Raw genomic sequence first — 14,591 nt, forward strand, 5'->3', positions numbered from 1 at the left:
ACATCCGTGGACACATTAGCCACATCCTCAGTTTTTAAAGTCTCACGCACTGCAAAAATGTCCACCAGTGTTTGCTCCTTCGCTGCTGCAAACGTGGAGGAGTCATCCTCACTATCGGATGGATCAGGGAGCGGGATGTCAAGGTCCCATTGGACCAGACTCCGAATAAGATGAGACTGACTGAGCAGGAAAAGGCAGAAGATGCTTCCTGCTAGGCATTTGCCCATACGCCACTTCCACCCCAGATATCAAGGACTGTAGGACCGCCATCAGCATATCAATGGGAAGCTGAGGTTCCAAAGAACCTGGTGCCTCCATGAGGGGATTAGTGGGGGAGATGTGACCCTAAGGCTCCATAGGACAAGGAAGGCCCCACAGCAACAAAGAAGTTTTGGCACCGCTATGGACCCCCCACATTCAGGGCACTTACTAGCAGAGAGAGAGAGAAAGGGACCCCCAAGGACTCACCACTACTAGCCGTAGGAACGTCATATGTTCGGACCCAGCAGCTCGCCATGTGTGCTAGAAGTCCCTATACCCAGGAGAGGAAGAGAAAGAGAACGGCCCTGAGCTCAGACACCGCAGCATGGCTCTCGCTGTCTCCAGCGTTACACCGGACCAATGGAAAATGGCCATGATGACGTCACGGATTACACAAACATGGCCGCCGGCCGAAGACCAACAAAACCAAGGGAAAATGGCCACTGTGAAATCACAGACTACACATACATGGCCGCAGGCCACCAAACGCTGATAAATGCTGGCTGGAAGCCACACAGGAGTTTCTGCTGTCCCCTTTGCACTGGGTCCCCCATTTTTTCAATCAGCACAAGGTATGTTAACTGCATTTAATGTGAAGTTTCCCTGGTGCTGCTGTCGGTTATGCTCTCCTATATTCCACAACTGTAATCTGAAAGTGCAGGTAGTGCTATAGTGGGATTAAACCAGCAACCCCAGTGCTACCAGGCAGAAGAGCCAACCACCCAGCCTACTGGAAGGGAGATGGGGGAAAGAATTAAGATGGGAGGAGGGAAACTGCAGGCAGGTATGACCATCCCTGGAGGGTACCCACCTCCATCCCACCCCACACAAAGGAGGAGAGGGGGGGAATGTAATTACTCCTCAATGGATGCTGGTATTGCTTCAGACAGAACCTCTCGACATCTAAGTGGGGGGCTGCCAGCCAATGGGATGCTGTGACTTGGACCAGAGCTCGGTCATATGCGACCCTGTGAGACGTTTAACTTGCGGGCCAGCCTCCGTCCGTTGAGGCTATGTCGCAGCAGACCTAGCGAATAGTTGCGGTCTGCATGTGCTTACTGGTCAGACTGCGGAGACCACTGGATCTAGATTATCCAGCCTCTCACCCAGCCTGGCAGTTGATTGCAGATCTCCCAGGAGAAAAAGCAAAAAGATGCATGGAAGGAGAAAAAAAGAGAAACGCAAATCATTTAGGTGCTTCAGCTTTTCTGTATTCTTAAAAGGCAGGAAGGCTTTTTTAACTTTATGCATTCTATCAGGAGAGAGAGGTGGGTGGGGCCGAGTGGCAGCTCCGTGTCTGAATGGACACACACAGCTGCAGTTCGGCTCGGGTGCCCCCATAGCAAGCTGCTTGCTGTGGGTGCACTCAATTGGAGAGAGGGGCCAGGAGCAGGAACGAGGGACCTAAGAAGTGGAGGATATGGGTTGCTCTGTGCAAAGCCATCTGCACAGAGAAGGTAAGTATAACATGTTCGTTATTTTTATTTTTTTTTTTTAAACGAGACTTTACAATCACTTTAATACATCTTCACGTTTCCATGAATATACTTGTGGTAACTGCAGAATACCTATTATAGTTGTTGATGCATTTCCATGAATATACTTGTGGTAACTGCAGAATACCTATTATAGTTGTTGATATAGAAATGCAAGAACTCATTTATGGGGTCTAGAGAAGTAAACTGGGACTAAATTTGTCTGTCAGGTTAGAATTAGAGATGGGGCGAACGACCCCCTTTTCTGTTTGCGGCAGAACTTTAGAACATCTCAAAACTTCAGAACCGAATAACGAACCCCAATGAAGTCTGTAGGACCCAAATTGAAAAATTCAAAAGTACCCATTTGGAAGGCTTATATGCAAGTTATTGAGCATACAATAGTTTTATGTGGGTTGGGGTTCTGCCCTGGGGGACATGTACCAATGTAAAAAAAGTTTGTAAAAAAGATAATTTTTAAATGAGCAGTTATTTACCAATGCTTAAAGTGAAACCATAGTAAAAATATAGTGGGGGGGGGGGTCCCTTTAGTCTGCCTGTAAAGTGGCACATCTGTACCGTGTATAGAACATGCTGCAGCAATAATGACATTTATAAAGCCAAAAAAAATTACATTCCATTCAAGCTTTCTTTATTTTTTAAACATGGAGAGCCAGTCTGTATGATGAGGCCCCAATCTAGTGCACTCGGAACAAGATTAGAGATTTTTTGGATAAATTCTGGTGTCTCTTTCATAGATTTTGGATAGAAGTAACAGGTGCAGAAAAAATTTGGGTTTTGGGTATTGGTGGTGCCTTCACACCGTAACCCTATGCAGATGGTCTTGATGGAAGCAAGAATTGGCCTTGTTGTCAAAAACTGCATCGATAAGCACCAGTCAAACAGGTGCAGAAAAATTGGTCTTTGGGTGGCGGTGGGGCCTTAACACCCTAACCCTATGCAGGTGCTCTTGATGAAAGCAAGAATTGGCCTTGCTGTAAAAAATTCCTATGACATGGACCTGTCAAAAGGGTGCGGATAAATTGGTTCTTGGGTGTTAATTGTGTCCATGAAACCTACACCAAAAAATTTCTTTCAGATGAAATCAACACCCACAAAGCTAGGCAGCCTAGACAGACTTTCAGAGATTCCAGAATTTTCCTATACTCATTATTACAGTGTGATATTTATTTAGAAATTTAGTTAGAACTTTTGTCAGGTTTATTTGTTGTATGTGTCCCCACTGGGGGGATTCACCCCTTTCAATTTGTCTTTACGACCATAGACAGATACTTGGACTGAAAATCTAAATTGTAAGTTATCACTAGAACAAGAATGGATAGTAAATCTTCCATTGGGGACACTTGTTCCAGAGACAATTGCCTAAGAGGTTATGTGCTTTCTTTAGAGAAATTTTCCTCTCAATTCCTGTTGTGTTTCAATACAGGAAATAAAGGAAAAAAACCTCACCAAAAGATGGGAAACAAAACCGGACATGGTTTTAACTCTTCCCTACTCTTACAATGTTTTAGGCATACTTTAAAACATGTTAATTTGTGAACCGCTGCATGCTCAAGATCTCTATTGCTGGTAACAGCAGGTCATTTACACTACAGTAGCACAAAATAAAATGCACGTCGGGTCATTCATTGTTAATGGCACTCAAATGCAGCAAAAAGAAGGTTAAAAATGGCACGCAAACACAGCAAAAAGGGCAAAATGCTCAGGTAAAAAAATGCACAAAGCTCAAAGATGAAAAAATACTTAAGCTCCTTTGCAATGTTTGTGGCATGTAGGACAGCCCATTAAAATGAATGAGCTGCCCTATGCACAAAGTGCGACAATCTGTGCAAAACACACTTACAAGCTACATAGGGAGAATGGGGGCTAAGTGAAACGGGTACACATCATAAACATGTAAATACAGAGTTTTTGAAAGTGATCATTTTGCATGTTCTAAATGTAAGGCCATTTTATAACCTATACAATTAGTGGAACAAATACTGTATATCACTGATCTTCCTTCCACCATTCCTAGCATTCCTAAGCTCATTAAAATATTTATCAGCCTGCCACACAATTTCTGGAACACACAATGTCTGGCAATTACATCTATGCACGCACAATCATTAATGGACAGCAGCAGCTGTTCTTCACTTATGTTGTTTCTTTCCGGTTTTCTAAACTTTAGGATAAATGGTCTCTGCATAACACACACCACAACAGTGCCTAACTAGTAAGTACTGTTACAAAGAGCTGAAATGGTGATCTGAAAAATACAGTGCACTAAAATCATAGCTTTTTTATTTTGAATTGGACCAGTTTAAAACATGCTAACTAACATGTTGGTGTCTGAACGCTTTCATTATATAACATATAACCAAATACAAAATTATCATTTGCTTTGCTGAAACCACACCAGTTAACTACTAGTAGTAAAAAGCAAAACGTACTTACCTGAGTTGGTGATTTCCTTTCTTGTAAATTTGGACGGACACTTCTAAAGCCTTTTGCTGCAAGGGAGGAACTACTTGAGTCACCATTCAGACCATCTTTGATACAATCATTGTAAGATCTCCAGATATCTAGAGTTAAATCAGATGATATTTACAGAACCAGAAATGTGACCCCAGTAAATACAGTGTAGATACTGTATCTACCAGCTACTCTGCACCTCTGATGTAGCTTGTAATCCCCAGTTATACATTGATGAGAAGCTATACAACAAAAACATATGTGTACCTGAATCAGGTGAATGGGACTCCTGTCCTATAAAAAGAAAAAGTGTATAGTTAATCCGAATATAGAGGATTTACACACACAGCAAGAGGTCAATTAAAGGGTCAGTCCACCCATAACAGATGTATTCATAAAGTAACAGGCAACAGTTCAAGTAATTTATAATTGTTACTTATATGTACAGGGAACGAATACCTTTTTTTAGTGGAACATCAGCCATAACTTTTTTTTGTTTGGGAGTTGGAAAGGTTTGAAGTTTGCAACGTTTTTATTACTGTTTGTGTCCCCCATTGAGCATGACTTTCCTAGTGACGGTGGTCATGAAGAGAGAGAGTTACTGAAAATCTTACTTTGGGGTGCACTAACGCTTTAGCAACAAGCTCATTTAAACTTAGACATTTGGGTAACTGACTATTTTTTAACTTCCTAAATTCTAAATGTTTTACTTTTTTTTTACCTCCTAAATTCCTAAAAAGCTATACTTTTAACACCCAAATTCAATCTATGTTAAACTAGACAATAACTCCAAACAGCTTCCAAAATCTGACCATACAATGGTATTTTTGGGTTGTTCATAAACATTCAAAGATACTTCCCCTACACAAATCATCTGAGGACTGCAATTTGTTTAATCACTGTCAATTGATTGACAACAGTCAAAGTGTTTGAAAAGGTGCCATCTGGTACATCTACTTTTTGAATGTTTTTTTTTCTATGAGCTTTTCAATGCCTTCCTACAACTATTTAACGTATGCTCTGGGAAATTGTTTATAGTTAAAAATTACATTTGAATGTATGGTAATTGGAAGAAAAAGTTAAGAATAGTGCTGTAGAAGCTGGCAACAGTTAAAATAAAAACAAAATTCAAATCAAAAATCAATATAATCTAAAATACAAATCTTTAATTCTATGTTTTGCTGTGGGTAGCTTCCAATGGTAGTTGAAGGTTGAATTCATAAACAGAAATTACATAGCTTTTGAGAATGAAATCAGGTTAGTTTAACAGAACCTTTTACTTGAAGTACAACAGGACTGTTATGGTAACTCGTCCTGTTATGGTACCTTTACAGCATAGTTCTTTGGTTAGATACATGCAAGTGGTGTTAACACATTAAGCTGAAAACTAGAAAGCATTTGGAGTCCAATCACAAGAAAAAGCCACAGAGATCTGTTTAGAAGATTTTGGAAAGCAACCATATGACACCTGTTTTACAGAGGTTACTTCTCTAATCATAGGAAATAAAAAAAATATATATATTCCATTGTATGGCATTTAAATGTATTTTTTCACAAGGCATGTTCAACTGAGATGGCACAGTAAAATGGCCTATAGGCAATAAAAAGCCACATCTGGTCAGGAAGAAATTCTTTATGTAAATCCCATTGGTAAATAATGGGCCTTGCACTGCGTTAGCTGCTTATATTCCTACTGAAATATATGCTCTGTACAGTGTTATGTACAGTATGTGTGGGCCCTAGTCATATCTATGCATTGTGGTGCATTGAAAGTGCTGTGAGCTTTAGGTGCACTTATTACCATTTATCACTATGTAATGTTCTTTGCTGGAAACACATATTGAGATGCAAGAGCTGCCTGTGATCCACTTAAAATGCACAGTTGTGAATACAGCCTCAATGTCCAACCATTAGCTAACATTTTATTTTATTTTACCATAATAAGTAATAGCATTTCATTTAATTTGTTAGACAGCATAAAATAAAGTTAAAAATCTGAGCCTGCATCTGCAAAAACACTTTGTTTTATATATTTAGCGCATATTGCAATACAGAGTTACTAAATAATGACATTGAGGTAGCTGAACACATCAGGATTAATGACTGAAGCCACTTCTCCCTGGCACAGCTCTACAAACATCAGGTTATTGCCAGAAAAGCACATTGCTGCTGAAAAGGTTAAAATGTAATATATTTCTTGCAGCAATACATTTTCACTCAGTGACTCACTTTCTGTCATTTAAAAAAAGGAAGATACAGCAATTATGCGTACAAAGATAGCCAATGATTCATCTTTTGCAAAAAAAAGTTCCCATTTCCAACACTTTCACAGGTTTAGATTTGCATTTTGATTTGCAGCCGCTGGAACAATACCCTTCCTTAGACTATGAGCAACTATTTTCAGCAAAAGATAGCAAACCATGTGCATTGAATACATACTAGACCTACAATGCTACAACACTGCAGTGCTACAATTAAAACAATATTTTTAAGCAACTCATTAATATGCTACAGACAAATGAAGGCATAGCAAAGGTTCATGTAACCATAAAATTTCTGATAACTAGAACTGTCTCTCCTAGAGAGAGACACTTGATTTGGAGGCATACAGTATATTAAAACATATCTTTGTTTTCAACTTGAAAGGATAAATTGTTGCTGAAAAATAAGAGGCTTCACTGTTAACACGGAGAGAATAGAAATAAAATAAAAACCCTTCCATAACACCAGTACATCATACAACCGACACACTGGCCCTTCTGAAAAATGATCAGCGGGGTGCTTAAAAGATACACAAATGTAATTTCAGCCAAAACATCTTGTTTTAATTTTGGATAGAGATGTAAACTGTTATAGCAACCTTTAGGGAAGAAGAATCTCTTCAATGGAGACATACATAACAATAAAAACATATTTTTTGCACTAGTATTTCCTTACATTTCAAAAATAATTAGACTTTTGTATTCACCATAAAACCCTTTTCTTGGAGTTCATTCAGAGGCACAGGATTTAGAGTCATTTGGGTTATACTGTCCCCTACAGTGAGCACTAGCATAAAAAAAACAAAAAACAAACAGTAAGCAGCTTGGTATAACTCCCACTCTCAGAATGCCTCAGTTTTATAGGAAAGGATTGCCAAGAGCAAAACCCTAAACGCAAAAGGGTGGCGCCTGTGTTCCTCAATGAACTCCAAGAAGAGAATTTTAAGGTGAATACAAAATAGGAAATTTTTCTCTTTAATTTAGGGACACAGGATAAAGGGTAAACTTAGAGAGTGGGTGAACTGAAGTTTAGGTGGTAGCCTTGCAAACCCTGGGAAACATTAGCCTGATGCCGAAAAAGCTGCCCAAGAAGCACTGACTGCACTCTAGATTGTTCCTTGACAGGAAATGGTGAAACCTGATCCCTAATACCATAAGTTTGATTTATGACCTGTCTGAGCCACCAAAAAATGGTGGAGCAAACAGCTGGTTACCCTTTGCAGGCTATTAATGATGACAAAGAGATACTCAATCTTTTTAACGGAAAAAGTGGCTTTGAGCATGCATAGTTCAAACTACATCCAGTAAGATGGAAGCACAATTTCCTGGTTGGGGATAAAAGCCAAAACCATCTTAGGAAGGCAGGGGGCTCTGAGTTCAGAGCTGCCAGTTCAGAAAGCTACCTCACAGAGTTGAAGGGGGCACAAATCCACCCTTGTAAGTGTAAAAAAAAAAAGGGAATACGATATGTTTAAAAGCAGTGGTGGGATTCGGCAGGTTCGTGCAAACCTGTTACTAATATTTTGCAAGTTTGCCGAACCGGTGCAAGCCAGAGATGCAAGCTGCCAAAGAAGGGGGGTGACAGCAGGAATGTCGTTCCCGTTCCCCCCGAGCCCCTGGGATGGCGGGTCGTTAAGCCCAGAATGCAGGTTTTACATTTGGTATCACAGGCCGAGTGATACCAAATGTACTTCGCAGCCGCCTGTGACAGGAAAGTTACAGGAAGCATCGGCTCTGCTGCCTCTGCAGATGAGAGAGGGAGGTAAGAGAGACAGACAGACAGACAGAGAGAGAGACAGAGAGAGAGAGAGAGAGAGAGAGACAGAGACAGAGAGACAGAGATAGAGACAGACAGAGAGAGACAGACAGAGAGAGAGAGATAGAAACAGAGAGAGAGAGAGAGAGAGACAGAGAGAGCGAGAGAGACAGAGAGAGAGAGAGACACACACAGACAGAGCGAGATAGACAGAGAGAGGGACAGAGTGAGAGAGAGAGACACAGACAGAGCAAGACAGACAGACAGAGATAGAGAGACAGAGATAGAGAGAAAGAGAGACAGAGAGAGACAGAGAGACAGACAGACAGACAGAGAGACAGAGACAGACAGAGAGAGAAACAGACAGAGAGAGACACTGATGGATGAAACGCTACGTTACAAAAGCGTTCGAGTCAGTGCCTTGGTGCATTTTTAGAGTGTTCATAGTACTGTAAGGTGGTGTATTATATTACACCATCCATGCTTGAAAGTCAGAACTGGTTACTAAAATCTTTAAATCCCACAACTGTTCAAAAGGTATAAAGCGACAGGGGGATCCACAAGAAGGACACCCTGAACAAAGGTCTTAATCAAAGAATGGGAGGCCAGCATTCTTTGGAACAAGATTCAGCATGCTGAGATCTGGCCCTTGATGGAACTCAGAGCTAAATGCTGATGCAAGCCTAATTACAAAAACGTCCAACCCACAAAATATTTTCTGGGATGAAAGTTTCTTTCCTCACACCAAGCAAAGTAAGACTTCCAAGTATGATGGACTTTGTGGGAAGTGGACTTCCTAGCTTTTAGTATCATAGAAATTATCTATTTAGAAAGGTCCTCTCTCACAAGACCTGGGCTTCAACAGCCATGCCAATAAAGCCAGCGATCATAAAGCAGGAGGGTAAACCAGTCCATGGGGCATAATACCTGGATGATCTGGGAGAGCCCACAGAGGGTCTGCCAGGATTCCGATCAGGTCAAAATACCACATTTTTCTGGTCCAATTCAAAGCTTTGAATATTATGGAGTCCTCCATCTCGATTCTACAAAGCAGATGGGGACAGGGTTTCAGGTGACAAAAGGCGCATATCAGTCCCCTGCACCAACAAAGGGTCTAGTACTCTTCTCCAGTCTGTCAGGCTGACATTTCTTATGAGGAACCTCCAAGCTATTGGACGGCAGAATTTCCCCAACTCCCCAGAGCTATATTCCTAAGCTACCAGGCCAGAGACAACCTGGTCTTTTGCATCAGTTTGTCCAAAGGCTGAAGTGATTATTGGGGTATGGATTGGAACTGGGCAAGCAGGACTGTCTTGCAGGAAGCTGCCATTAGCCAAATGAGTGTCATAAATAAAAGCGAAGAGTCAAGCAACTCTTAGACAGAAGGGTCCGAGATTGGGAGCAAAGAGTCTGAAGCTTCTTCTGGGGCAGAAAAACTCAGATCTGAGCTGTGTTTAGGAATACACTCAGATATTTGAAGTGGTGAGTCTGCTCCAATGCTAACCCCTGAAGGCTTTGAAGATCCAACAAAACTTTTTAGGGGTTCACTGACCGTTCAGGCAGGACTTCTGCCAACTGTTCCCTCAACAGGAGGCCAACCAGATGTCCCACAATGGGGATGCCCTGGTAACATAACCAGGTGAGCACAGGAGTCAAAGCCTTGGTGTACACATGAAGTGGAGAAGACAGGCCAAATGGCAGGGCCATGAATGGGAATTGTTGGGAACTCACAGGAAAGCAAAGAAATCACAGATGCACTGACAAAATGGGGACATGCAAGTATGTGTCTTTGATGTCCACAGAGGTCAGAATGTCTCCCTGATAAAGGCAGGCTATGACAGACCTGGTGGCTTCCATGTGGAATTTCTGGGTCCAAATGAAGACATTTAGGGCCTTGAGATCCAAGACAGGGTTTGTTTTGGGAACTGTGAAAAGGTTTCGAATAAAAAACTTTCAGCCACCGAAATGTCTTAAAGACCTGGAATGGCAGCATGGAGGTCTGCTTCTCTGTGCAGTGATGCAGGAAGGTTGGAAGACATGAACCAGGGAGGGAATTGACAGAAGAACTCTCGTTTGTAGCCTTTGGAAACTACCTCCTGTACCCAGGCATCTGAGATGTTTTCTGTCCAGGTGTCTACAAAGACTCACAGACATCCCACCACTAAGTAAAGTTGGGGTGTCCCTTCAGACAAAGGAGGACTTTGTATGCAAGTTTGGAATATTTATAGGCCCAGGGTTTGTAGTTGAACTGGGCTCTGGACTTGGGTCAGCCCTTAGAAGTTGAAGCCTGGGGTAATGAAAATATCTAATTTTGGCCTTGAGGCAGGTGATGAGTATTACTAGCTTAAAGTTCTTCATCTGGGGTAGATGAGTACTCTTACACACTGTAACATTTTTGATGAGGGTGTCCAAGGTAGCTCCAAAAAGGCGTTGTCTCTTGAAGTGCACTAATTACAAGCCTCTTCTGCAGCCCAACATTTCAACAAAAGAGTGCTCCACAAGTTCACTGATAGGAGACTCATACGTTTAATAAGACAAGGGATATCCACTAACCCATCTATGTAGTAGTATAGGTCTGCTTGCATGAGCTCTAAATGCTCCATAAACAGGGGATCAGTGTGAAGGGGAATTGGATCCCTTTTCATAAGTTTGGTCTATTTCCCTAATGTCTGAAAGACTAACATTTCAGCTGGTTGCAAGGAGGGCCTGCCAGACAGAAACTGGATTTTTGTCTTACCGTAAAATCCTTTTCTCTGATGTTCACTGTCGGACACAGCTCCATATCTTCTTGACCCTTGGGTTTATGCTGCCCCCCACAGGAGTAGGCGGAAAAAAGTTTAACTACGCCTATAAATCCTAGGGGGTATACTCTCTCTGAACTCTTGTTCAGCGGACTTATAGCAAGAACTGGGAGTATACCCCCTGGGACTGCCCTATAGGTGTAGTCAAACATTTTTCTGCCTAGTGTCCTTCTCCTGTAGGGGGCAGCATAAACCCAAGGGTCAAGAAGATATGGAGCTTTGTTCGTCAATCTCCAAATGTTTATCTAAGGGTTTCCTAAATACTTGAGCATCCTCTTCAGGAATCATCAGTGCTTTACTAGGATAGGACATTCCTGGGTCATGATGGCAACAGCCCACTTCTTATGAAAAAAAAAACTTTCAAATGGGTATTGTACTGCTAAATGTTTTTGAGGTGTAAATAGTTTATTAGGTGTTCCCAAATCTCGGTAAAGTACATCTGGAAGAATCGAGTCCATTGAAAAGGTTTTGGTGGCCAATCCACGGACAGCTAGGGGATACATAGGTAGCATTACTGCAAGCTACAGACTGATTCTCCATTTTTAAATTGGTATGCACTGCATATATAAGAGCTGAAATTGTTTCTCTAAGCATCGGAGTTATGACAACTGCCTGTAACTCCATAAGGACAACATCATCCAGCAAGGATTTTGGAGATTGTTTATAAGACAAAATTGGCCTTTAAAATCACACATAACTGCAGTTAAACCCTTCTGGGTTAAAAAATATTATGGGGACACACCTGACCGAGTTAAAGAGGATTCCAAGGAATGTAGGGACTCTGGCAGGGAACAGCTCTCCAGGCTGTCACTCTCAGGCCCTTGAGAGGGAGTACTGCAAGCAGCCCTAGAACGGTTAGTGAAAGGTGAGCCAGAGTGACCCAATACAGTAGGTTTAGAGTCTAACGTATTGCACCAGGAGACAGAGGCAACTTAGCTTTGAATACAAGGTAAAACCTTCAGAACTCACTAACTGGCTGCTGAAAGCAGGAGAGATTCAATGAACAGAAGTGATCTGGCCACTGTTGGCATCAGCAAGGAATAACTGAAATGAAACCATGTGTCATTTATGATTGAGGGAGGTGGTAGGAAAGTGCAACATCACACTGAATAGTGGGAACAAGAGACAGAAATGTGCACAGGTGGCATTCCACCAAGTAACGCAGTACTGAATCCCTTAGCATTTAAACCTTTCCATGGAAAACATAGGGAAAATAAGGATATTAATGGTGTCCAGCAGTTCAAATAAAAAATCTCCTCATGCTCAGTTCACATGCCCTACTCACAAAGTGAGTCATCAGAGGTTGGGATTACACCATATGCTGTACCACAGCTCTGGACCTGGAAAGGGCTCTGCAGCGCACTAAACACAGTATACAAAGGTCCAGAAGGCACTACAATGTGGAACCCAGTGCCTAAGAGTCACATTTCAGGCATGTCCTGCAATTGTCCAGTCCAGTGGGGACAGCCTTCAAAGCTATTACTTAGGATACACCAATCCGCATAGCTACACAAAAAAAAAAAAAAAAACAACTCAAAACAGCACGTGGAGATGTCTTACCTCAATATATAAATATAAATAGTTAAACTTTTCTCAATAGAAAAAAAGGATTCCATCCTTCTAGGACACTAGCAAAAAATCTATGTATCCCAGGTATGCTAGGACTGGAAGACATTATATCAGGCGGGTCACTGCTGTCAGTGTTCAAATTCCGCTGTAGGAGGCAGTATAATCGAATTGTTATTTCATCATGTGTCCCTCAATTAACGAGAAAGCAAATATTTTAATACTGTCCTTTTTGGCGAGATTTTCTTTGTTGGTTACCACCATCTCTGAGACAGAAACCCAGAAAGATATTCTAACCTTTCCCACTTAATAAAAAAGATGCGGCTGATGTTCCACTTCAAACATTCAGGGTAGACTTTTTTCGTCTGTATTTGTATTTAGAGTTGCATTTTTCAGGTCACAATTTCCAATGCAGAGTGGGTCTGTTTTTCAACATGTGGCAAGACATTTCTCTAGCTGACTGTATATGATATAACAAATTAAATCAATCAGTTTTGTCAATAATTTTATTAAGTGCTGAAAACCTAATTGGCATGTTTTAAAGTCAAGTATAAACAAAGAGGAAAGGAAAAGAAAGTAATGTCCACAGCAACCAAACAGATGTTCACACGCTAGAAAAGTGACAAGCAAACGTGGGCAAATACCTCCACTTTCCTTTCCTACAGCCTTTATACAATAGGCACATAGGTTGCCTAACACCCTTCATGTGGCTTGGTTAGTTTCTATACCTGAAGTCAAAAGATTTGGAGAACTTTGCACTCTCTTCACAGCTGTTAGTGTGACAGACATTGCAGCACGTTTACGAGCACATCCACCGCTATCTGGAAGCACACAAAGTGATAATGATGCAAGCCAAACACATAGCAAGCACATGCAATGTAAACACTGGTACAGCGTGGTTTGTCAGCAGAAAACATGAGAAGTTTGTTAGATAGAAGGTGCCCACCTGTATGTGTAACAGAACTGAACTTCAACATTTTGATGAGCTGCCTGCTGAATCTTACAGGGCAGCCTATGTGTGTACATTAGGCAAATGGTAAAAAACACACATTGTATCAAAATGCAACATATTTCCAAAATAGAGGGCTTCCAAAATTCTATTTCCCAAGCCTATTAGTAAAATTCACCTTTATCCACTGAGACTTAAAGTGGTTGTAAACCTTAGTCGTGAAATCTGAACAAAGCACATATATCTGTAGTGTTTACTTTGTCTTTAGATAAGGTGTGTTATGGACCAATATATTATGCCTTTGGCTTTCTTTTTGTTTAGTATATTTTTTACCTATGCACTACTTTTTACTCTTGACTTTCATCTACATCTTAGAACTCCAGTTGGTGAGGGGTCCTGAAAGTATCCTTTTGTGCTCTTACTGGGACAAACTGAGGGGCAACACATCTTATTTATCTGCCTGTTCCAGAAGCATCCTACGTGTGTGCAATCTCTAACACTAATGTGCTCTAAAGTTGTAAGTGCCCCCATGAGATTTTGTATACCTTTCAGTACTGTTTAACATATATGTATATGTATATATATATATATATATATATATATATATATATATATACACAGTGGGTATGGAAAGTATTCAGACCCCCTTAAATTTTTCACTCTGTTATATTGCAGCCATTTGCTAAAATCATTTAGGTTCATTCTTCTTCCTCATGAATGTACACATAGCACCCCATACTGACAGAAAAACACAGAATTGTTGACATTGTTGCAGATTTATTAAAAAAGAAAAACTGAAATATCACATGGTCCTAAGTATTCAGACCCTTTGCTCAGTATTTAGTAGAAGCCCCCTTTTGATCTAATACAGCCAGGAGTCTTTTTGGGAAAGATGCAACAAGTCTTTCACACCTGGATTTGGGGATCCTCTGCCATTCCTCCTTGCAGATCCTCTCCAGTTCTGTCAGGTTGGATGGTAAACGTTTGTGGACAGCCATTTTTAGGTCTCTCCAGAGATGCTCAATTGGGTTTAAGTCAGGGCTCTGG

At 41.1% G+C, this 14,591-nt stretch overlaps 1 protein-coding gene across 1 annotated transcript in view; it reads right to left on the bottom strand.

Moving 5' to 3' along the window:
- Nucleotides 1–14,591, bottom strand: part of SORBS2 (sorbin and SH3 domain containing 2) — a 488,340-nt gene that overhangs the window by 195,888 nt on the left and 277,861 nt on the right. Inside the window, exons 4-6 of the mRNA XM_082244055.1 lie at nt 13,324–13,416; nt 4,479–4,505; nt 4,194–4,321 (exon numbers count right to left, since the gene is read on the bottom strand). Coding sequence (XP_082100181.1) covers nt 4,194–4,321; nt 4,479–4,505; nt 13,324–13,416 — 248 coding nt within the window. The remainder of the gene's footprint in view (nt 1–4,193; nt 4,322–4,478; nt 4,506–13,323; nt 13,417–14,591) is intronic.

This window comes from Pelophylax lessonae (genome assembly GCF_965119305.1).
Source record: "Pelophylax lessonae genome assembly, chromosome: 1".
Classification (NCBI taxonomy): domain Eukaryota; kingdom Metazoa; phylum Chordata; class Amphibia; order Anura; family Ranidae; genus Pelophylax; species Pelophylax lessonae.